Here is a 25,483-nt window from a genome sequence, read left to right on the forward strand (position 1 = left end):
TGTATTTTCTTATATATTTTTCAACGAATAAAATTTTCGAATCTTTGGTTAGGGTTGTGGTCAATCCTTACGGCCGGAGTTAGACATAATTTTCACCATTGAAATGCTAAGAGTATAATATTCAATTGCAAAAGTTTGAAGATTCAATCAATGTTTGAGGAATCTAAAAAAAAAATGGTTGCCAAGTAGACACCCTTTCACGTATATGTGGAGATATTATTTATACCACATATATTCCTTTTCATTGCGTAATGGAGATTTGATCAATTTCAACAAACATTTACACAGTTACACACACATTTACACGCAATCTTCTACGAAAAGGAAATGACTCGAAAAGAAAAGTATAGAAACCCAATTAGAACATCGAGTGTTCAACAACCATCACCAAATTACCCCAATTAATATCGTCTATGGCAAAGAACGAGTTGGATATATGCATCCTTACGTCTTTGTTGAGGGAACAAAACCGTAATAAAGAAGCGCAAAAGGAGTAATAATGTATCTGAGTCTGACCATGTAAGTGTAATTCCAGTAATTGCAAGCCATATACAAATATAAGTAGGCCTTCACATTTGAAGAACTAAATAGTCCCGAAATTGAAGTAATACCCAGAATATCTCAAGGGTGAACTTCTGAGGGATCGACAAGGCCTTCTAATACTACCAGCTGATCTAAAAGTTGAAGCTTCTCACCCTCAAGGGTCTTGATCTCATGTTCGGCTTCAATTAGCTCGTTTCCCAAGCTGCAACTCTCTTCCTCGAGTTCTAAGAACTTGCGTCGTAGAGCTCTATACTCGCTAGAAACAGTAGATTCCTGCTGTATTGATGTCCTTGATCTTTGTTGGGGCCGGTAATACATTGCTGCATCATTTTTTACACCTTTCTTAGACGCTTTCGAAAGGCTTTTTGAAGATATTATTGGTGAGGCTTCTTGAAGTCCTCTCATGTAGTCCACTTGCTCAAGGGTGCTGATTGTTTTTCGGGATTTCTGCTTTCGTTGATTCAACATCCTTGGATCTTGCATCTCTTACGAAAAATGAATACTTTGCACTGCTGACAATGAACATTTATTAGTACCCCGCTATCTTGTTCACATTTTGAAGCCAAAAACTCCAAATTACTTGGTCTTATATTATGGTGAAATACATCACTATTGTACTGCTTCACATATACAGTGCCAACAACAACAACAACAACATCAGAGCCTTAATCCCAAAATGATTTGGGGTCGGCTGACATGAATCATCCTTTAGAACCTTCCATGGGTGTGAACGCACACCTCAAAATGCGAATAGAAAAGGGAAAATGAAAAACAAAGGGAGAGCGAAAATGAAATGCAAAGTCAAGTTAAACTTACAGGTTTTAAAAATCGAATTCCGGGTTTCTTTTATAAAAACTTAAAGTTTAAATCGAGAGAAAAGATTAAAACGATTTTGAAAACCGAAATAGAATTAAGGATCCGGAATGCCTTAAAAGTAAACCAAGTAAAATATATAAGAAAGTGGTTGGTAAAAAAAGTGTAATAAAGGAGAGAAGAACAAATAATTTAATTTTTTTAAATTAAATAAAAACACAGCGCCACCCAACCAATATTTTTCATGTTTCTAAGGGTCGGTAACTCGATATAGGACATGAGCATAACCTGTATACAAACAGACACGGAACATCGCAAGTTGCAAGCCTAATCAACAAATAGGAAAAAGAGTAGCAGAAACATAGAACTAGTGAAAGAATTCTTGAAGAATGCAACCTTTCTTAACTTGATATGGCTGCATAAAAATTAATAGGGTCAATCGTTTCTCCATGCCCAACCAGCCTGCATCTCCATTAATCTTCACAGGCTCATAATGCCATTTAGCACCTAGTATTGGGCTATTGGCAACCAACTCATACTACACGACCAAACAACACATACCTAAGGTTTTAGCACGAAAATATTTTGCAATCGTTATCCATTTGAAACTCTGAAAGCTAAACAATTTTTTCATATTCTAGGTGAGACGTGTTTGGTTGAGCCCCTACAACAAGTATTCCAAATATCTTGTGGCTTATACTCAGCTATTGTTTTTGGGTTAGAAAGACAGTTATCAAGAGCAATTTCCTGATTTTTATTTTGAATTGAGGTCATGAAAATCACCCCGCAATGACTCTATCACCTAAGGTACCTGACATTCGAAAAAAAAAATAGATATTCAGGAGAGAACTCCATAAAAAAATTCGATGCGAAATATCCATCACATCATTACTAATCGTATTACACTCGAGTAACCTTCCAAAAGAAACCCTTTTCGCTTTGCTGATCAACCAAATGTCGCTAAACCTTATATTCCGCATCCACATACACACCAAAACCTATATGTAAGCATCATAAGCCGAGAAACCGTGGACACTCAGAAGTCTACTCCTAGATAACAGTCATTGTCAACAGAAATGAAGAGCTCGTGAATTTATAGTTTCTATCTGCTAAAAAACTTGCCCCTCGGTTCCATTAACGGAATGCCGTCTAGCTAGACAAGTAAATTCAAGACATATTCAACAAACCCACCTACAAGTTCTTCCCACATTACTTGGAATTATTACCAATCTAACGCATGCCAGTATAGCATCAGAAAATGTGGCTTTAATACGGTAATTCAAGTACAATAAAATGACAATATTCTTTTGCCTTCAAACCTCTCGCTATCACTCAAAAACACTGACAAAATTTCAGGAAGACTGTTAAATTCGTTTCGAAGAATTGAATTGATTGCTAGTTGTTGTTTATGCTCAAACAACAATTTTATACCTTAACATTTACGATTGAATTAAAGTCCAATCGCAATAGCACAATTCATGATCTATGCTCGCAATAAATATTCGTGTAATCGTGTTCCAACATTGCTACCCCTAGTCACTCACTTCCCCAGCGATCAAAATTCCCAATTCACATAAACCCTAAATAATCTAATCTAATCTAATCTCAACCTCAGCTCATACATTCCAATCGCTCGCGAATTTACACAGCAATCGCAGAAATCAATCGTAAAACCTAAGTAAAAATAATCGACGACAAATTGAAATCAAGCAATAAACCCTAGAAATCTCAATCAAACATCCGAAAATTATATAGCTGCAATCGAATTTAAAGAAAAGATTCATAAAACATTATTGAAATCAAGAGTAAATTCGAAATCAGAAAGATTAAAGTTGAATAAAATCTGAAACCCTAACGAAAAAGTAAGAGATAGAGAGAGAGGGTAACCTGAGCTGAAGCATGAAAGGAAGCGGAAGATTGAAGATTCGCGGTAAAAAATGACAAAAGAACGGTCTTTTGACTCGCGCCTTCCATATTTCCGAGACTCGAACCGAGTTTGTATAAATAGTAATTGACCCGACTCGAAACCGTCTAACCCGAAGAAAACACTCAATTTGAAATGACTTGAAATAGCTACTTTGAAACACCGTTGTATTAAGCGGTTGTTTGGTTGATCAAGGAACTTAATTTTCCTAAGAAAATACAATTCATGGGAATTAAGTTGCTTCATCCAATTAGGGTGAATTTCGGAAAAGTATGGTTGCTCATGTAGGAATTAAATTCCACAGGAACATGACCAAGGGGGAATAGGTAAGCAACTTCCCACATCATGTAGGCATTGGAAGTTCCTGGGAAGTTCTAATTCCTACATTTTCTAAAATTTATGGCAATCAAACAACTCATGTTTTTCAAAATCATGGAATTTTCCAATGTCTATGTTTTCTAAGTGGCAACCAAACGACCCCTAAGTAGTTCTGCAATTTTTGTAAAATCGATTTTTAACCACTAACCCGACATCATGTGACTCGTTCCTAAACTGACCTGACACAAATGACTCGTATCTAAAATAAATTGACCCGAGTACCTGACACGAACGACTCATATCTAAAATGATCTGATATAAGTATATAACAAGACCTAACTTAACCTCACCCAAACTCGACCTAATTGACCATTAACAAGGAGGTACTCCTGCATATATATAGTACAGTAATATTCTAGACTTTGTAGTGGCGAATTAATTTAATTTATTTAATCCCTATAAAAGGACATATTTTCACTTGCTTATTTTCTGACTTCAACAAGTGCAGATGAAAGAAATAATTTACGATTACTAGGAAATACTCCCTCATTTTCTATGTTTTCCAGGCCAACCGAGTTTTGGGGTAGCAAGCATTGTTGTCAAAATCGCGATTCGATCCAACGATTCTACGATTTTACGATCCAAAAATACTTGACCGATCCTGGATCCTACGATTCTATCATAGTTATAGAATCTTACGATCCTATTAATTTGAAAATTTCTAGAGATGGGATCATAATACGATCCTACGATTTTACGATCATACGTTCCGATTCTATAAGAAAAAAATTAATATATATTTTTATATAATAACACCGTAAAACCCAAATTTCGTGTAAGTTGTTCATACAATAATACTAAAATCATTAATTACCAATATTTTATGAATAAATATTAATAAATAAGTGTTTTGGTTTTCAATTATATGTTTTTACCAAATAAAAAATTATATTTAGTGAGTTTGTAGAATCTTGCGATTCTACGATCCTATATTAAACTCTTCCACATAAATGCAGATAAAATTGCTAAAGAGGTGAAATTTTATTGTTTCCAAAAGGTCAATTAAGAGTCTTTGGGGGTATATCTTGCAATATCTAGTTCAGCTACAAGCCCACAAGGCAACATGATACTATTAACAGGATAACTTCAGCAGCTTAGGTTACAATTCTGGTTTACAAGAAACACCCCAATGTCGGTGGAGAAGCAGTTAATGCAATTTCAGTGAAGAACGATCACTTTCCTCGCGCCTTCTCCAAGTCCGGAAGATCTGCGCAACAAACAAATGAAGGTCATTAACATCATATTTGACTAAAATGGAGACCAGCAGCTAATATTTGTTTGTCAGCTACATGACTGCCGTAAAACTGTCAGAATCTTACGTTTAGATAACTAAGTACCCAACAACAACAACAACATCAACATCAGAGCCTTAATCCCAAAATGATTTGGGGTCGGCTGACATGAATCATCCTTTCGAACCGTCTATGGATGAACGCACGCCTCAAAATGCGAATAAAAAAAGGGAAAATGAAAAACAAAAAGGAAGAACGAAAATGTAATGGAAAGTCAAGGTAAACTTAGGGGTTTTAAAATCGAATTCCGGATTTCTTTTATAAAAACTTAAAATTTAAATCGAGAGAAAAGATTAAAACGATTTTTAAAAACCGAAATAGAATTAAGGATCCGGAATGAACCAAGTAAAATCTATAAGAAAGTGGTTGGTAAAAAGTGTAATAAAGGAGAGAAGAATAAATAATTTAATTTCTTTAAATTAAATAAAAAAACACTAAATATGTCAAAAAAAAACATCAAATACTAAAAATCCACATGTATCCTTTCCCTCCATTGTGCCCTCTCCGTCACCATACTCTCCTCAAGCCCCAGAAATCTCATATCGTGCTCTATCACTCTCAACCATGTAAGTTTATCTTGAATCTTTTAAGTTGTGTTGTGCGCAGCTAGTGAACTTGCGAAATAACTAGTTTTTTTTTGGGTTTTTCTACGTGGTACCCTTGTACTTTTTCGAATTCTACGTGGTGCCCCTCGCTTTTCAAAAGTTTATGAGTGGTACCCCTAAACTTAATGAAAACATCTTAAAATGCCCAAAATGCTCTAAAGCGTACATATATTTTCTTTACAAAATTTAACAGTTTAAAAACGTGATTTTTAGTAGTTTGGGTATTTTGAGAACATTTTTCAAAGTTTAGGGGTACAGTGATGTTTTCAAAAACACAGTGGTATCACGTAGAATTCGAAAAAACAGAGGGATACCACATAGAATAACCTCTTTTTTTATGTTAGAGGGTGCTTCCAGAAAAAAAAAAAAAAAAAAAAAAAAAAAAAAAAAAAAAAAAAACTAGGTAGTTGTTATGAAAAATGAGCGACAGAGTAAGAATGTTAGATATTGTGTGACTGAGGCATGAGCAATATAAGGCATAAGATCAACTGAACGAAAGTAGATGAAGAACTCACAAAGCAGTCCATCATCATCACTGCTGTCCCCATCATTCTCCTGTACAGAAAAGTTACATATTTGAGTAACTACATAGAAAGTAATACCCAACAAAGAGAGTGCATGGATCGTCAAAGTTCTATTACCGAAGCAGCTCCGTCTTCAGATGATAAGTCGGCTACAAAGAAAAAACAACGGAAGCAAATTGTGAGAGGCAGAACCATAATTCTGGCATATAAAAATATCACTCTGTCTATCATGTCCAAACATATATCAAAGGTTTACGAAAATGTTATAGAAGAGAGTAGGATGGTTAGGAGCAGTCTTCAGCAAGAAAGGCCAGTCAAGGTTTTTAAGCCTTATTCTTATAATTGTTATTGCTGAAGTTAACATGTTGTTGACAAAAGAAAGAGCAAATGGAATTAGATGACAAGTCTTGATGGCATAGCACAAGAACCTAGGCCCCTAGCAGGCCTGAACCGCCTGATACTTACAAGCATTTTACAGGTCAGATCGGTGATAAGAGTAAACCGTGTGTAGATCTAATACAGCATGCTTCTTAATCCCCTAAGATTAAGGTTATGAACATTAAGAGTAAAAGGGTTCATTGGGAGGACGATGAGCAGCTATGGATGTGGACAATTATGACTTAGTACTGCTAGTTGCTAATTTCTGTTACTTTGCGCCTAAGGGTTAAAAATAAAAAGCAATCTTGTTCTAAACTTGCAATCAAGAATTCAAAGATGTTATGACCGACAATTTTATCCAATAAGCTAAGAGCAGTTTTTAATCTTTTTTTCGTCTACGAGTTTCACCAAACTGCCTTAGAATGTGATATGAATGAGCTGTTTATAATTTTATATATTCAAGTCAGACTCACCACAAATAACATTCCGTGCATACAAATATACAATACAAACCCTGCATCCACAATGTTTGGTGGTTATTCACCAATGTGTCCTTATTAAGGATCTCTCTGGGAAAAAAACAACCATTGCTGGCCACTCTTTCTTAAGGAGTTGCTTCCTTGGATTTTGGAAAGAGAAAGTACAGACTACATAATGTGGCCTTTCAAAAATTTGTATGACGTTTGTCCATAGATTTGTGTACGGCTTTAGGAGAATTGATTTTTCGGTCAATGATGTTTAATGATGGGTCAACGGTAGGATATAATACAAAACTTGTACCATTGTAGATTCCTGTAGTTAGAAGGCGTGAGTGCACTCAGGCGACGAGGGCCAGTGGAGATGAGGCGCATGCCTTATAGACATGAAATGCGCACCTTATAGACACGAGTCCCACTGTTTTCGCAACCAAATTTACATTTTCAAAATAGAATTTGTGCAGCAATATTTTTGGGATTTTAAAGAGGGCAGACATGTAAAAGGGTAAAAGAAACGGATAATGTGGCAAAACGAAAGGCATAGTAAATGAACTAGAACAAAACAAAATGGATAATGTACAGTAGTGACCCTCGCTCTGTGCGCGTTATCTACAAGGCGCGCTGAAGCACTTTCGCCAGTGCCTCACTGAGTATTCAGCTTAAGCCCCCTCTGAGGCCTACTTTATCAGACACCACCTTAAGCAAGAGCCTTTAGCGCACCATGTAATATTGTTATAACAAAATGAATGAATTTAGTTGGCAATTTTTGAGGAAGAGAGTGAAGGAACTTACAATCTATCTCTTCGTCATCTTCATCACACCATTTGTTCCAATCAATTTTTAAGTAGGGAGCAGGTTTCTCTTCTGTCTTTAGAATCCTTTTCCACCAGCCCTTCTGCTCTTTCTGTATTGAGCATAGTATATTTCTCAGCCCTGTTTTAGTTCTGCACCCCTGCATTGAGATGACGCTGAACTGAGAACAAGTAATTCAGGAACAAACTGACAGAAATCGACCATAGAAATATCAAATATCAAGGCCAACGATGCAGCCATTCATGCGTAGCTTGGCCAGTATGGCCACTATCACATGCCAGTTTATTAAACCTACAACGCCAAATGCAATGCAACACTATATGCGTGCTTGAACTAAAAAGTCGCCGGATTAGATATGACATTGTCTAGATTCTAGACTACTCACACGTCACACTTGCCAACACACCAGATAAAGAATAGACAAAAATTCATGTGCGGAGCTCCACCCTAATTAGATATATGGACATTGGTTTCACTTTTATAATTGTAACTAATGTAATTTCAGTTATTCTTTTATGCGTTCCTAAATAAAAACATGGACGCCATTTCACCAAATGACTAACTTAGAATAAAAAAGACACGGCCACCGAAACCCAGTGTCCGAGGCTCCATTGGAAATGAAAACATTTTTCTTAATCACATGATAGAGATTAGCAAAAACCAATCGCTTTAACTTTTATACAAGCTTCCGTAATAGTTAATACATACAAGAGATAAACAGCTTCTTCTACAGTGAACACAGCTGAACAGGAGAGCAAAAGACAAAAGAGTTTCACTGCGAGAGGGAAACACACCTCAGGCGCTATTGCACCATAGAGTTCCAGCGTACATTCATACTTTTCTCCTTGTCGCCCTGTTGCTGAAAACTTAAACAAACCTTCAGGCTCACACTTTACTTCGACATCTTTGGCATCAGGCAAAGAAACAGTTAAATAGACCTTGCTAGCACGTTGAGCCCAAAGAACCTCAGGACACCTACTGAACAAAGATTAAACATCCATGTTACTAAAAAACTAACAAAAGATGAGATCCCAAGTGCATTATTATTAGTCCACATACAATCATCAATCAAACAAGTTTTCACGATCAAGCATGAAACCGAGCCTCCCATCCCCCCAAAAAAAAGAATCCACTAGTAAAGCTATATCAAGCACTGGTCGAGAAAGTTTGATAGAAGATCGAAATTTACAGTTTTTATGCCATATCATCAATTCATCACATCAATCTTTATAAAAGAATGAATGAATAAATAAAAGAATTTACTGCATTGTTTGCATATGAAGAATGAGATAAAGACACAAATCAATACTCCCTCCATCCCGTTCAATAGTTATCATTTTCCATTTATAGGCGTATCAGTCAATAGTTATCATTTTCCACTTATAGTTATCTCACATTTTTTTGGTCTTTGTGCCAAATTCAATTGATAACTATTGAGCGGGACGGGGAGAGTAGCATACAACTCAAAATATCATAACGTCTCGGCAGCAACAACAACAACAACAACAACAACAACAACAACAACAACAACAACAACAGATGTACGCGGCTCTACCCTAGTGCTAACAACACAAAGAGGTCATTTCTGGATGATTCGAGATGAAAATTGCGTCTAGAACTGCATCAAATGATCGATACTTCACAATAAAAAGAAGCGCAACCATTTTACAGCATCAAAAGAAAGCATAAATCATACAAATACTCCATCAAACAAATTTCCAGCAACAAAATGCATTTAAAACCCAAGAATCATTTTATGGTTGATTCCATAAGTAAGAAGATGTAAAAGTTCGAATCTTTTTGTATTAAAAACATTACATATCATGAATATATGACTTCAAAATTAAATAGATAAGAAACCCAGAAATAATTTCAAGAAGAAACCAAATTTAAGCAATAAACATAGAGTATGAATCTATATTTAGCAGAAATTAGTAAGAAGAAGAGTAAAGGGTACCTCATATTGATTGTAATTTGTTGAATTGGGGTGAAATTGAGATCGATGAATTTGGGGGTTTTAGGGGCACTAGTGGGTTTAACTCCGGAGTAATTGGATTAATCAGTCAACTCACCAAAGTCTCTCTTACCTTTCAACTTTTCACTAACTTTTATTATTTTTATATTACTCGGACTCATCTCAGAGTCCCAAACTTACCTCAGACCCCTATATTATCAGTCAGACTCAGCCGAAATCCTACTTTTTCATTTCACTTCTTTTTTAACAAACTAAAAAAAACAAAAAAAAAATGATGAAATCCACTCATTGGATAATTTCCTTTGAAAGTGGGATCAAGACTCACCCAAAGTCTTAAGACTTGACAAAATCTTGTCTCAAAACTATCAGTAATCTTACCTAAGGTAAAATAAATTATAGAACAAGACAGTCTCACAGCATCAAATTTATGAGACGGTTCATTTTTTTTGGTTTAAAGTTTATACTATGAATCCATTTTGTTTATAGGTGGTGTTCCGGGTGTAATTCCGGAGCAGGATTATGACCACTTAAGCTTGTAGAATGACGTCGTTGCTTGTCTCTTCCTTTCGCTCTCTCCTGTAAAGATGAACAAACTGAGGGCTCGGCTTGGTACCGAGCGTACTCACTCCGACGCTCAAGTCAGTAAACTTAAAGAGATAAGTTGTGTGTTAGCTTGGCAAAGTATATTGTAGAGAGATAAGGGAGTTTTATACCAGATTAAGGTGATTTTCGGATAATCTTTGGATCCTTTTCTCAATGAGAGAAGTGGAGTATTTATAAACTTTCACCTTTTGTCGCGTAGTGGCCAAGTGGCCAAGTGGCTAGCAGGTGGAAAGACTGTCTTACCCTCGGCGAGGGACCCATGGCAGGCCAGCTGGGCTGGTTGACTCCATGCCGAGGGGACTTGGATGTGAGTACGCGGATATGCCTCTCGGCCGGCTAGTTGCCGAGACCGAGACCCAGTGACAGCCGACAGGCTATGTCGGTTAGGCTTTGTCTAATACGTTGACTTGCTGTCTTTTGGCTTTGACCTTGCTCAATGTGTTGACTCGGTCAGCGGGTGCAGAATATCCCCCATCAATTTGCCCCCAGCGTAGTCTATGTCGTGGTATGGACATTCGATGAGTGTTGAGCGTATTCTGCGCATGTTGAACTTCTTCCTCGGCTTGGTTACGTTGGGCCGTACCATATCCCCCTCCACATGGTTGTGTAATGGACATCCAATGTGGAAAAGAAAATGGCGCTGGCCGAGACCAAGGTTGAGGATGCCGTGTGCTTTTGATTGCCCCCGGCCGGTGCTGCCAAGCTTGGTTGATCAGCTGGCCGTTGGCAAGTAGATACCAAGGAGCGTGTCGAAGAAGATTTGTCACTGTGTGTCGATTGACATTCCGTGGCTGCATGCTCGACACGTGGCCTGGTGCTGATTGGTGGACGCTTCATGGGCTTTGCTCCGATTGGTCCACTGAATGGGCTTTGCTCTATAAATAGAGCAGTTAGCCCCTCATTTTGGCCATCAAACTTCATTTTATCAAAAAATTTCCTCTCTCTAGTTTTTTTCGAAGAAACTTCTCTCTAGTTTTCGAAGCGTTACTCGGCGTAACACTTTCTTCAAGGTAAACAAACACATTCTTCCCCACCTTTTTACTTGTTAATTAACTATTGTCACCATGTCTGCTGCTGATGCTCTTCCTAGTACCTCTACTCCGGGGGGTGAACCGTCGCATCCTGATAAACAGGAGCCACTGGTTGTCACCCCGATAGGGTTCGGGGGGCGGTTGTCGCCTTCTCCTGAAATTGATGAGAAATTTTTGGAGGGTATTGATGATGATGATGAGGAAAGGACCCATTCTGACGTAGAGAGGCCGCATTATTCGTGGCACGGCGAAGCCTGCTCGATCAATCCTTATCGTGTTTGGACGAACAAGTTCGCTAGTTGTTCCGGGCCTGATCTTTTTGAAGACCATTACTCCTTCGGCAGGGGGTATAGAATCATTGTCCCTGAGGGTGATCAGGCAGTCTGTTGCCCTCCCGAAGGCTGTATCGGCGTGTACATCAGACATCTGGAGTATGGGCTCCGATTTCCTCTTAATGAACACGTCGCCGCCATAATCAAAGTCATGAATGTCGTCGTGGTACAACTGCATCCGTTGGCCATTAGGACTATTATTGGCTTTGTATGGTTATGTCTTTTTAAAGGGGAGGCCCCAACGGTGAACCTCTTCCGCCGGCTCCACCATCTTCGGCAGACTACCCTAGGCGGCTCGGGGTGGTACGATCTGACCGAGCCGGGTTACGTCACCGTCTCCAAGCTGACATCTTGCAAGGACTGGAAGGGGCGGTGGGTATATGTTGAGGTTCCGGAGGACTATCCACTGCCCCGGTCCTTCCAGAGCCGCGTCAATTTGCGGTGTGAGAGTCAGGGGGAGCATGATAGATATGTCTCCCGGAATAAGATTAAGATGGACGCCAAGAAGGTCTATCTTAAGGAGGACGAAGTGCGGGCAATGAGCCTGTTCGAGGCTGAGGGGGATGGCACGCCGAAGGGATGGATGCCTCCGACGCATATCGTCCTTCAAGACGAGCCACTCTGTCACGTCGGCCTCATACCGGCCCTCGGCCAGGGTGAGTGGGGTCGGTGTGAGGCCCACCCTTGCTTTTATGCTTCTGTATTTGAGCCTTGGTTTATTTCTTTTGCTTAACTGTTGATTTTGTTTCTTGCAGATCGATTTGGCCGTGATCTCCCCGTCTCCATCCTAAACAAGTTGGGGCTTGACCAGGACGGGAGAGTTGTTGAGCTGCATCCTAAGGCCGCGCCACGTGATCGCAGACCGGCCCGTCACGAACTTATGGACCAGGCGTTGAAGGCAATGGATGTGGCGGCGGCTCAAGCGGAGATTGGTGGTAACGTGCCGCGCCGGAGACCAAAAACAACGTCTACGGCGGCTACGACGTCAACTCCCACTCAATCTTCAGTCCCCGCAGTCCAAAAGGAGACGGTGGTCGTCAATGTTGACGAAGACGTCACCGTTCTGGATGGTCCTCCTCCTTCAAATAAGAGGAAGGAAGCAACGCCTGCTGCTGCTGTTACCGAGGCGGGGAAAGAAAAGGGGTCAGCCGACCCTCTGCCCAAGAAGGCTAGGACCGGTACGGATCTAACCCACGGCTCGGATTTAGCGGTTCCTTAGGCATTCCCGATGACAGCTTTCGATATGTCGATGAATGTTGACATAGATGCTTTGTCCGGATTTTTGTAGATCGGCCCGTCGCCACCGTTGTTCTCACCGAACGGCAATTGGAGAAGCAGCCTGTGCAGACGGGCGATAAAAATGTCACCGTCGACTCCTCATCCCAGAAGGTTTCCCCCGTTCAGCTCAGGGCGGAAGGCATGAGGTTGGCCAAGAGGCTGGTGAAGTGGGCTGAACTAGCCGGCGCTCATATTATTGAGCAAGAAAAGCTCATGGCTCAAGCAGCTCCTGCGCTCGAACGGCTTAGGCTTGAGCTTGCCGCTTTCAAGAAGGAGGCCGAGAGGACGAAGAAGGACTTCCAGACCGCCATGAAGGACTTCCTCGCTGAGCGAAAGCTTAAGGAGGAAGCTGAGAAGCTGGTCCTGGCCGAGAGGGCCAAGATTGAGTCTGCCCTGTCTGACGTCGCCAAGCTGCGGGAGGAGAAAGACAAATTTGAAGGCGGCTATAAGACCATGGTTGAGCAGAGGGATAGATAGAAGTCCCTGCACTCGGCCGAGGCGAAGGAGCACAAGGGCACAAAGGCTATCCTTACTCAGAGGGAGAAGGATATTGAGGTGCTTAAAACCGTCATCATCCCTGACATGTGTGCCCGGTACCGGGACCAAGCTGAAGATGCTACCAGGGATGCGATCAAAGAGCTCCTTCCAGAAGGCATCTTCCCGTGGCAAGATTTTGACCGGCTTCTGGATGAGAAGGCGGCTGCTGCGGAGCCCAAGGTCGCGGACAAGGCGAAGGCGGCGAAGGCCGCTTAGGAGGCTGCGGAGAAGGCGGCCCGGGATGCTAAGGTGAAGGAGGCCAGAGAGGAGGCTGAGAGGGCAAAGGCAAGTGAAGCTGCCAAGCTTTCCTCTGGGCCGCCCACCGTTGGTGATGCTGCTACTGCTGCCGGTGGCGAGCAGCAACAAGCATAGGGAGACGGGCGGTCGTCACCAGATTCACCCGGCCCTTCAGATAGTTTCAGCTGTTCGGGGGCCAACTATTGAGCCTTTCCTCTCTGCCATCCTTTTGGCGCTTCAAGTCTTTTTGTCTGTAATCTTTTGTTGTTCCTTTTTTTGTTAAACTTTGGTAGGTTGTATTTAGGCTATCCCTATGGGGACGGCCGTCGACTTTGTTTTGCCCCACCTGTAAACATTTTTAATAAAGTTTGTTTATTTGCCTTCGGTTTGGCCGAGGCTTTGATCTCATTCTCTATTGAGTTGTCTTCTTACGTTTTTAACATATTGAGCGCTTTTTCGTTTTTACCTTCGGCCTGGCCGAGGCAGTTAGATTGCGTATCTCAACTGTACTTAAACGTTTTTTAAACATGTTGGCATGTCGGTCGCTTCCTCCTCCACTCCCGGTCTTAGCCGAGGCGGTCAGATTTGCGCTTCTCAACTAACATTTGTGAACATGTTAGCGTATCGGTCGTTTCCCCGTCACTCCCGGCTTTGGCCGAGGCAATCGAGGTTACGGCTCGACAGCGTTCGTATCTATAGACATATTGATCGCTTCCTCTGCCACTCCCGGATTGGCCGGAGTAGTCATATTTGCGTCCTCAACTGTACTTATACGTTCTTAAGCATGTTGGTCGCTTTCGCGAGTATCAACTGCATTTGTAGTGACTGCCCGGCTGGCGTCTACTAAGCATGTTGGTCGCTTTCGAGTATCAATCGCCATTGTAGTGGATCGCCCGGCTTTGGCCGTGGCGTCTACCTTGGTACGACTACGGAGGGAACTCTTCATTTTGATGGAAAACTTGGATCACTCTTCATTAGATATAATCACGCGTTGGGGTGCCCAAAACGGTCTCGGACACCTCCGCCGCTATATGAAATATTTTCTAAGGTTGTCTGTGTTCCGGGCTCATTAGAGGCACTCCTCCATGTCTGTCGTCACCGGTATGTCCCCGACCTCATTTCTTCAACTACCCTGTAGGGTCCTTCCCAGTTGGCCGTCATTTTACCATGGATGTTTCCTTTATTGGTTGCGGCCGACTTTCTTAGGACTAGATCTCCTACTCTTAAGTCCTTTTTGTGGACCCTACGGTTGTATGCTCTTCTCATTCGGTTTTGATAGACTGCCAAGTTGAGCCGTGCCGTGTCTCGACTTTCTTCGACCAGTGTCTAGGGAGGCTCTCGGGCCTTCCTCATTTTCGATTGGGTCAAAGGTTTGCGTTACGAATGTTGGCACCGCGCTTCAATTAGCGGGACGGCCTCGGATCCATAGACTAGGTGGAATGGATCGTACCGTTGCTTCTTTTTCCGTGGTTCGAAGTGACCACGGGGACGCGGGTAGTTCATCAGCCCATCTTCCTTTTAGATCTTCAACCTTCTTTTTCAACCCGTTCGCATTGTTTTATTAGCTGCCTCCTTTGCCGTTGCTCTGAGGGTGGCAGACGGAGGAGTATGCGAATTTGATACCGAGCTCTTCCAGCCAATTCATCACCATGTCGCTCCAAAACTCTCGGCCGTGGCTAAATACCATGACTTGGGGTAACCCAAAACGAGTTATGATGTTCTCCCAAATCACCTTTCTTACGGCCGCCGTGATCTTGGTAGGTACCGCGACAGCCTCGACCCATTTGGTGAAGTAGTCAACGGCGACGATCAGGTACTTCCTTCCTCCGGAGGCCGTCGGAAATGGTCCTAGTAAATCCATCCCCCATTGTGCAAATGGTAGGGGACTAAGTACCGGTTGCAGGTCTCGGGAAGGTGCATGTATTACCGGAGCATGCATCTGACAATTCTTGCACTTCTTGGTCTTTGCTCTGGAATCTTTCAACATGGTAGGCCAGAAGTAGCCGGCTCGGAGAGCTTTGTGGGCTAGCGTTCTCGCCCCCATGTGATGTCCACAGATGCCTTCGTGAATCTCTGTCAGTATAAGCTCCGCGTCGGCTGGGCCGACACATTTAAAGAGTGGTCTTATCACGGACCTTCTGTATAATTCTCCTTCGAACACCAAGTACCTTGCGGCGATCCTTCTTATCTTCTGAGAGAGACTGCGGTCCTCCGGTAACTTTTTTGTAAGCTTGTATTTCATTATCGGAGTCATCCACGTCGTCTCGGCTTCGATGTCGCCCACCATGCCGACGGTCTCAGTGATGCTTTTAGCATTCCTGATATCCACCAGCACGGTTCGACTGACATTCTTGATGCTTGAACTGGCAAGTTTTGAGAGAGCGTCGGCTCGGTTGTTCTCAGACCTTGGGATGCACTATATTTGGAAAGACTTGAATTTTGAGGTGTCGGCTTTCACCCTCTCTAGATACCTTACCATCCCATCGTCTCGAGCCTCATACTCCCCTCGGATTTGATTAGTCACTAAGAGCGAGTCTGTCTTCAACACAATGTGTTCCGCCCCGACAGCTCTAGCTAACTCGACTCCAGTTATCACCGCCTCATATTCGGATTCGTTATTTGAGGCCGAGAAGTTAAACTTCAAGGCGTACTCAAACTCGTCTCCGTTAGGGCTGGTGATAAGGATGCCGGCTCCTGAGTTGTTCGCCGTGGAGGACCCGTCGGTATACACTTCCCACACGCCGGGTTGTGATTCTTCTTGATATGTGCACTCGGCCAGGAAGTCTGCAAGTGCTTGCCCCTTTATCGAAGGTCTCGACTTGTACTGAATGCCAAAGCCGGAGAGCTCCACTGCCCATTTGATAAGTCTGCCGGATTTTTCGAATTTTTCTAACGCTTTCTCCAATGGCTGGTCGGTTAAGACCGTCACGCGTCGAAGTAGGGTTTCAGTTTCCTTGCGGCAACGACGACGGCGAGGGCTGCCTTTTCGATTAGTGGGTAATTTCTTTCGGCGGCCAGCAGTGTATGGCTGATAAAGTAAATTGGGTGTTCTTTGCTTATTTTCTTCCCCGACGATTACGATGCATCGACCGTGGCCGAGGTAATCGCTAAGTATAGATATAGCGTCTCCCCCAGCGTCGGCCTGGACAGGGTCGGTAGTATCAGAAGGTGAGCTTTCAGTTGCCTGAAAGCTATGCTCTGTTCCTCCCCCCATCTAAAGTCTTTATTCCCTTTCAGCACTTTAAAGAAAGGAGTGCTCTTGTCGGCCGACCGAGAGATGAAGCGGGCGAGAGCCGCCATCCTTCCGGTCAACATCATAACCTCTTTTCGATTTCTCGGCTCCGGTAGGTCTAGTATTGCTTGGACTTTCTCGGATTGGCATCAATTCCCCCGCGCCGACAAGCACGCCGAGGAATTTGCCACCGGTTCTCGGTTGCATTTCATTGGGTTAAGCTTCATCTTAAATTTCCTTATTAAACAAAATGTTTCGCTCAAATCGGCCAAGTGCTCGCTGTCAGACTTGCTTTTTACAATAGCATCGTCGACGTAAGCCTCGATGTTTCGCCCTTTTTGATCTTGAAACACTTTGTCCACTAACCTAGTGTAAGTTGCGCCAGCGTTCTTCAAACCGAACGGCATCATTTTATATATGTATGTGCCGTTACCAGTGATGAATGCGCACTTAGGCATGTCTTATTCGGCCATGAACACCTGATGATATCCTGAGAAGGCGTCTAGCAGGCTTAGCATAGTGTAGCCTGCCGTTGCGTCAATTAAACTATCTATTCGAGGCAAGGGATAGCAATCTTTAGGGCACGCTTTATTAAGATTGGTAAAATCTACACACATCCTCCACGCCCCTGATGACTTCCTCACCATTACAAGATTTGTTAGCCACTCAGGGTAAGTACAAGGCATGATAAAGTCCGCCGCTAATAGTTTGTCTACTTCAACTTTGATGGCCTCATCCTTCTCGGCCGAGGAGTTCCTCATCTTCTGCTTGACAGGGCGAGCGGTGGAGAGTACGTTCAGCTTGTGAACGATCACCTCCCGGCTCACGCCTGACATCTCGGCGGCTGAGTATGCGAAGACATCTTTGTTCTTCCTCAGCAGGTCTAGGAGATCGGCTCTGAATTTTGGCTCCAGGCCGACACCGACAGTTACGGTGCGCCCTGGGTCAATTTCCACTTCCTCGGTCTCGGCTCCTTCGACCATGCCGACGTTGGTGTTCATCGGATCACCCTCCTGCTGTAAGGATGGGCTCTTCTCTTTCTCTGACTTCTTCGCCACTTTGAGGGATTGCATGTTGCACCCCCTGGCAGATACTTGGACATTGACTATTTCGTCTCTTTCGTCCTTTGAGACGAGCTTTGTGCTCCCCGGTCCGAGACGTACATCAATGTCGGGGCCGGATGGACATCGAGCATCGGCCTCGCTCAAAGTAACCCGGCCTATCAGAACATTATAGGCGGACGAACCATCAATAACCACGAACTCGGATAGAACATTTTTAGTGCGTCCGCTTGGCGAACATCACCGCAACGATTGACCCTGGGGGGCCGGCCCCCGAGATGCTGTATAGCGGGTTAGCGCAGGGGCTCAGGTCTTCAATCTTCAGGCCGAGATTAAGAAAACACTCCCTGAACATGATGTTCGTGTAGGCGCCTGTGTCAATCAGGCACCTTTTGACCAAGTGGTTGGCTATATCCAGGTGGACTACAAGCGGGTCGCTGTGCGGGGCAACGACTCCTACGTAGTCCTTCTTTCCGATGGTTATATCGGGGATTGTGGAAGCGGGGATCGCTGTTTTGGGCACAAAGTTGATGGCTTGGTATAACTCATTCAGGTGCTGTTTGTGCCCATTAGCTAACCCACCGTTCTCGTTCCCCCCGTAACAACCTGGATCACTCCCATTCGTTGGAATACTGATTTTCTATTCGCCCCGTCGGAGCTTGTTTCCGGGCCTCCAGCTACGTACTTGCTGAGGGCCCCCTTTCGGATCAGCTCTTCGATGGCGTTCCTCAGATGCCGACAGTTGTCGGTCTTATGGCCGGTCTGGCCGTGGTACTCGCAAAACTGGCTTGTGTCGCCGTCCCCCCTCGCCTTGAGGGGCCTTGCCCACTTCTTCCCTTCATTCTTGCTTAGGGTAAAGACCTCGGCTGGAGATTTGACCAGGGGGGTGAGACTACTGTACCGCTTCTGGGTGTATGGTCCCGAACTCCCCTCGGCGCTCGCCGAGTTCTGTTTCCTATTAAATCTCTCAGGCCGTGACCTATTCACGTCACGGCGACCTTCATCAATGTTGTCCCGGCGGCTCTTCCTCTCTGGGTGCCCGCTTCACCACCGGCCTACCCGGTCTTGTGATAGTCCTCCACCTTTACGGCTCGGTCGGCCATCTTTCTGGCGGTGTCTAGGTTGAGGTCCTCGCACTTGATCAGCTCGTTTTTGAACTCGCCTTTCGGGAGGCCTTTCATCAGTGCGAAGGCCGCCAGTTCGGTGTTCAGCTCACGGATCTGCTGAACTTTTGCGTCGAATCTCTTCACGTAGCTCCGGAGAGACTCGTCCTCCCCCTGTCGGATAGTGAGGAGATCTGATGTTTCCACGACCCTTCTCTTGTTGCAAGCGTACTGGGCTATGAAATTGTCTCTTAGGTCGGCATAACAGTATACCGAGCCATTAGATAGCCCCTTGTACCAACTCTGAGCCATCCCATGCAGGGTCGTTGGGAAGACTCGGCACAATACCTCATCAGGTTGCTCCCATACCGACATATACGACTCGAAAGCCTCGGCATGGTCGGTTGGGTCGCTATCCCCTTTGTACGATAATGGCGGCAGCTTTAGCTTAGCTTAGTCGGCACGAGACTTCGAGGACATAGGCACCGAGGGGGCATCGACCACGTGTCGAATGACACGCGGCGATCGGCTCCTCGCAACCTTAGTCCGGCTTCTCTCCCTACGGCGGGAAGAGCTTCTTGTTGTCCGACTTTGGAGAGTCGGACTTCTTTCATTCCTTCGGGCGGGCCTCGTTGTTGCCGCGCGACGCCGTCCTCCCGCGAGTGGGGAAGGACTTAGGTCCGCCCATCGGCACCATGGGCTCCGCCGGCGTCCTAGCATGCCCAGCTCCTTATATTGCTCCGGACAAGTTGTTCGGAGTCACTTTATGGGCCCTGGTCACCTGTGGGTGTGCTGCCGTCACCGTCGTCATGACAGGGGTGACCGTCGTACTACCCATCAGGTCCAGGAATAGCTTGAGTTTGGCTGCATCGACCACATGTCCCATGACAGTGACTTGGCCGATAGGCAGCGGCGTTTCTGGCTCTTTTGGCATCCCATACGCCGGTTCGATGACTCGGCCGGTGGGGGACTGGCCGATTTCAGAATTAGGGAACGTGTCATCCTGGAAGAATGCAGTTCCTTCACTCATAGTTTCTTGTTGCTTTGACATCTTCTTAGCTTGCTGAGTGGGTTTTGTTTTTGTTTGTTTTTTTTTTTGTAAGGGAGGTGACTAGCTTTTAGTGTCTATTCTCACAGACGGCGCCAATTGTTCCGGGTGTAATTCCGGAGCAGGATTATGACCACTTAAGCTTGTAGAATGACGTCGTTGCTTGTCTCTTCCTTTCGCTCTCTCCTGTAAAGATGAACAAACTGAGGGCTCGGCTTGGTACCGAGCGTACTCACTCCGACGCTCAAGTCAGTAAACTTAAAGAGATAAGTTGTGTGTTAGCTTGGCAAAGTATATTGTAGAGAGATAAGGGAGTTTTATACCAGATTAAGGTGATTTTCGGATAATCTTTGGATCCTTTTCTCAATGAGAGAAGTGGAGTATTTATAAACTTTCACCTTTTGTCGCGTAGTGGCCAAGTGGCCAAGTGGCTAGCAGTGGAAAGATGTCTTACCCTCGGCCGAGGACCCATGGCAGCGGCGGCGGGCTGGTTGACTCCATGCCGAGGGGACTTGGATGTGAGTACGCGGATATGCCTCTCGGCGGCTGGTTGCGGACCGAGACCCAGTGACAGCCGACAAAGCAGGCTATGTCGGTTATGCTGTCTAATACGTTGACTTGCTGTCTTTTGGCTTTGACCTTGCTCAATGTGTTGACTCGGTCAGCGGGTGCAGAATATCCCCCATCAGGTGGTAAATCCGCAAATAATGAGTTCATTTTGTTAATATAGACTGTCTTATATAGAGGTGTTAACGAGTCGAACCGAACTCGAGTTTTGCCTTGCTCGACTTGTGCTCAAGAACCAAAGTGACCCGATAAATTGTTGACCCGAAAATGACCTGATCTGATTTGACCCGACCTGAACCCGCCTGAATGACCCATTTGTCAGGTCTCTTGACTAGGGCTAGGGCTGAACATCAGTCCAAGATTGGAGCCGACCAGACTAGACCAGAGACCGAAAATGAAATTTTCGTAGACCAAACCTAAATCTTTTCGGTCTTAGACCGAACTCGGAATATTCGGTGTGGTCCGGACTTAGACCATGGACTTAAAACTAATTATTTCACTACTTCGTATATGATAATTACAATTAAGTTTCACCAAATTAAATGCCGTTGAATAATTAGACGATTTTTTATGAAAATAATTGTAAGAACTTTTAAGATGGCAATGAGTGATTTTATCTCTATTCAAGTAAGGTATTCAGAACTTGGACGCAATCACATTGTTCAGGATAAACAGCAGAGATACAATTATGGAAGAATGAAACATTGCAAGAACAATGTACAATTGAAATGAATACATTAATTTTCAGTGTCAAATCCAATATTCCAAAACCCCTCAGGGGTCATCGGAGGAATATACCGATACCTGTGCCGTGAAACACCATCATGATGCTCACATCGAAGATTATGTTTGTTAATTTCTCCTTCTTTGCCCTCACCATCACCATGCACAGCATCATAAAACTTTTTACACTGTTTGCATTCTATTCCATTCAGGTTCTCTCTCTCAGCTTTTTTCCTGACAGGCTCCACAAATTTGAAGTCTTTTGGGCCAACTTTCCGTGCTTTCTGTACGTGCTTATCTGGACCAGGTCTAGGTCGCATGTCTTGTGTTTCATCATCGGAGCTATCAGAAACCGCCTCTTTGGAATTAAGGGTTGTAGCATTGTGCTGATTGTCCTGCACTGCCTTGATTAGGTTTCCTCTAATGTTGTCGTAAGGGGTATCAAGGAAATCATCATGTGGGTCAGCCCCACCAGGGCTTTGACGAGAGCGAGTCTCTCTCCAGCCAGATGCAGGGCGCTTTGTGCCAGCTGATGAGCTCAGAACTTTTTTGGTGGTCCAATTTGTTCGGACAGGAGATGAAGAACAAGGTGGAGAGCGGGAGTTAGCCATTTGATTTAGTTGGCCACTTAGTTCATCGTCTGAGTTCTGCATGGAATCAACTTCTTTCTTTACTTTGCTTAGTTCAGCACCGAATACATTACCTACAGGATTTTTTATTTTGATTTCTGCATTACATGGTCAATTGTCAGACATTTTCTATATGTTTTTTTTTTCTAAGAAATCAGAAATCTTTTGCATATGAACAAAATAAACTTGGCAAATGCAGGGAAAAAAAGGGGAATATATTAATGGTTGGTGTTTAATGACTACAAGAAGTCAACAACATTACCGCCATATCCCAAGGGGTCCCCAGCAAATTGAAAGCAAGGGGGGTCGGATATACGCAGCCTTGCCTTTGTGTTAACAATCTAGAGAGATTGTTTTCAATGACCCATAATAGAATTTGCGTCAAGAATTGAACATTAATGCATGCCACTCGACAATAAAAAGAAATGCAATCAGTTTAGTGAGACAATGACCTTAATTCCATCATAATTCATAATCAATGATAAATGAAAAGAAAGTTAGACTACGCTCATGAAACCTCGGTGACGGTTTCCGCCTTTTTGGCTGAACGATCTTTACAGATGCAGGGAAATGAAAAAGGTCAGATGTTCATGTGTAATAATTAGTGATATTAAAGTCAAATTATGCAATTCAAACTTCAGTGACAGTTTCTTGCAGCGACTCTTACCAGGTGGTGCAGAAGTTTTGTTATCGTTGCTTAAGTGATCACTTCCCTCTTCTTCCTTAATCTGGAGCAGCATCCCTTCACTGGTAGGACCTAATTTCCTAAGAAGGAAAATTTGCTGGGATTTAAGCTTTTTATATGCAGCGACAACATCTCTTCGTTTCTGAGATTCTGCTGATAACTCAGCGTTTTTAAGTTCAAGCTGTTTGGCCAAAACATTAACATTGGGCGTCATGCTAGTCCCGTTTCTAGGCTTATCCCGACATTCTTCAACGTTGTTTTCCAAATTAGTAATTCTAGACAGAAGTACTTGCTTCTCTTTCTCACATGCACTCAGCAGCTGTTCCTTCTTTGTCAATTCAGACTTGTTTCTGTTGACTTGTTCGACTGATTGTTCTTGCAAATGAGTCGCCTCCTCTAATTCAATGCTTTTTCTCCTAAGCTCGTTTCTTAGACCACTTACACAGGCTTCCATGTTTTCTAGCTGCACTGCAAGTTGTTTCTTTTCTTTCTCAAAATTACTGACCATTTGCTCATGGTTAGAAATGGTCAGCGTTTGTGTATCAATCTTCCGAATAAACTCCTTTTCCAACTTTTTTCCCTTATTAACCTCTTCATGCTTTTCTTGAAGATCTTTGCTGAGAGTCATGACCTTTTCCTCCTGTTCTCTGAACTTTTCAAGGAGGGAGTTTATTTTCTCTTCTTTTTCTTTCAACTGCTTTTCAATGCTTATAATGACAGATGACTTCGACTCAACAACTTCAAGCAACTTAGCATGAAACCGCGATCCTTCATCAACCTCTTTTGTCTTTGTGGCCAACATCTCCTCCAGCACAGCAACTCTTTCGAGTAGCTTCACATTCTCGGTTTGGGCAGCCTTGCATTCTTCAATGGCTTGTTCCTTCTCAACAAAAATGCCGTTTAATTGATTCTTCAGGTCACTAACTTGTCCTTTCCACTCGTCTTCGGCAACTGCCCTTGCTTCAGAATACAACTTCTCAGCACATTTTGAGTTCTTCTGAAAATTGGGGTAAAGCTGACTACAAAAGATATACTCCACCTGCGAAATTCTATCTTTGGCTTCTTGGATTGAAGCCACTAGAATAGTGCTCAGCCCTGATATGTACTTTGTGTCATTGCCCTCCACGGGAAGGCCCATTTCCGGACTCTTCTCCGAGTCCAAATAATTACATTGCATATCTCTGCTTTCAAAAAAGAAGAATACCACTCATTCCTAGTCTCCTAGTCTCTTAGATATACCTACAAAAATGGCAAACTCACCTCATCAATAAAAACCTTGTTCCACCAAACAACGCAATTAAATATGTACCAAGAAGAAGTTTCATCCATATAAGATTAAAGTCTTCACAAGAGTTGCTTGATCTAAATAAAAAGTATGCATCTAATCAGCATCGTGCCCGCAATACACTAATAGAAGTCACATTCAGTGATTACAGTCTTTATTACAAAAATGAACCATCTAACAAAAATCAGGGGTTAGCAGCAGCAATCTATCTACCCTAAAAACCAAGACAAAACTCATATACAACCATTAGTATGCGTGTACAACGAATGTTATACGTCTTATTACACTGGTGGAGCTAGGGGACCTAGCACGAACGATCATCCTTCCTGTGCACCAGCAATTTGAAATTGAAGTTAAAATGTTAAACATTTCAGCTTATTTTCTATTTTACCTTGTTCCGTCAATAATTTTCCCCGTTCTTTAACAAAAAATCCTGATTCCGCCACTGTCTTATCTAATAAATGATTTAATGACTATTCTCCGAATACAACCGTCTTACACAAGACTAACCGATAAACTAATAAGAAATTGTATAACCAATCTGAATCCCATTTCATAAAATAATAACACTATCACTCAAAAATCTTTCCATCTAGCTAATCCAAAGTTCACCGCATCCTCACACCACCATTTTTCGATTAATTAACATTAAACAACAATAATTAAGTAATAAACTAGCATAAATCAATGAATTTAGGGGAGAATTTGGGGAATGCGTATAGGTAATACAATTTCGGCACTGAAATACTACAAAACAACAATACATTGATAAAAACAGGAAAAAAGAGGAAATGTTATATGATTGAAGTTGTTAAAAGAGATAGATTAAGGAAATACCGAAGTTTCAAATGCGGAATCTCGCAAGATATAGGTTTAATTCTTCAATTTGGGGGTTTTCAAATTTCTAGGGTTTGCTGGTAATTTGATCTGGATTTTCGAGGGAAGAGACTGAGAGCGCGAAGAGTCAATTGAAGTAAGAATCAAGCAAACAAAACCAAATTTGTTGACCAACGAATAGTCCAAAGTAGACCGGTTAAACAGGTCAATTGGGTTGAATCAGCCCGGTTATAGTAGGCTGGTTAATTCGATTTGCAAATATTAGGATCGGATTGGGTCATTTCGTGTTCGGGTTAGTTTTAGATCAACAATTATCAAGTTACTAGATTTCATGCCCGGGCGTTGCCCAGGTAATATCCTTATGCTAATGTTGAATCAGAATACATAATAAATACTTCACATAATATCATAACATTTGTGAAACATACATACAAACAAAAATCTGAGTTTGTCACCAAGAAAAATTCAAGACCAACTTCTTGTTAACAGAAATATCATTCATATATAAGACGGGTGTATCCGTCTTAACATTAAAACAGGTTAAGTATCATCCAACTTGTACATATAAGATAAA

General features: G+C 42.9%; 2 protein-coding genes and 1 long non-coding RNA gene across 4 annotated transcripts; all 3 read right to left on the bottom strand.

Annotated features, from left to right (window-relative positions):
* Window positions 1-334: 334 nt before the first annotated feature.
* On the bottom strand, window positions 335-3,380 carry LOC141594927 (uncharacterized). The gene is made up of 3 exons (XR_012522250.1): window positions 3,244-3,380; window positions 1,753-1,894; window positions 335-1,052 (listed from the first exon to the last, which is right to left on the bottom strand). It is a non-coding gene; the product is annotated as an uncharacterized LOC141594927 (long non-coding RNA).
* Window positions 3,381-4,620: 1,240 nt separating this feature from the next.
* Window positions 4,621-9,829, bottom strand: LOC141594930 (co-chaperone protein p23-2). Of its 2 annotated transcripts, none has more exons than XM_074414914.1 (6): window positions 9,704-9,829; window positions 8,541-8,721; window positions 7,726-7,885; window positions 6,197-6,228; window positions 6,071-6,110; window positions 4,621-4,865 (listed from the first exon to the last, which is right to left on the bottom strand). In XM_074414914.1, the coding sequence occupies exons 1-6, from the start codon at window positions 9,706-9,708 to the stop codon at window positions 4,831-4,833; spliced, it is 453 nt and encodes a 150-aa protein (XP_074271015.1). In that variant the 5' UTR covers window positions 9,709-9,829; the 3' UTR covers window positions 4,621-4,830. The 2 variants fall into 2 exon arrangements, with proteins under 2 accessions (XP_074271015.1, XP_074271010.1); XM_074414909.1 differs by having other exon boundaries at window positions 8,541-8,724.
* Window positions 9,830-21,415: 11,586 nt separating this feature from the next.
* LOC141594936 (protein gamma response 1) lies at window positions 21,416-25,017 on the bottom strand. Its single transcript, XM_074414918.1, has 3 exons — window positions 24,910-25,017; window positions 22,770-24,026; window positions 21,416-22,200 (listed from the first exon to the last, which is right to left on the bottom strand). The coding sequence occupies exons 2-3, from the start codon at window positions 23,962-23,964 to the stop codon at window positions 21,488-21,490; spliced, it is 1,908 nt and encodes a 635-aa protein (XP_074271019.1). The 5' UTR covers window positions 23,965-24,026; window positions 24,910-25,017; the 3' UTR covers window positions 21,416-21,487.
* Between the last annotated feature and the right edge of the window lie 466 nt (window positions 25,018-25,483).

Source organism: Silene latifolia, chromosome 1 (genome assembly GCF_048544455.1).
Source record: "Silene latifolia isolate original U9 population chromosome 1, ASM4854445v1, whole genome shotgun sequence".
Classification (NCBI taxonomy): domain Eukaryota; kingdom Viridiplantae; phylum Streptophyta; class Magnoliopsida; order Caryophyllales; family Caryophyllaceae; genus Silene; species Silene latifolia.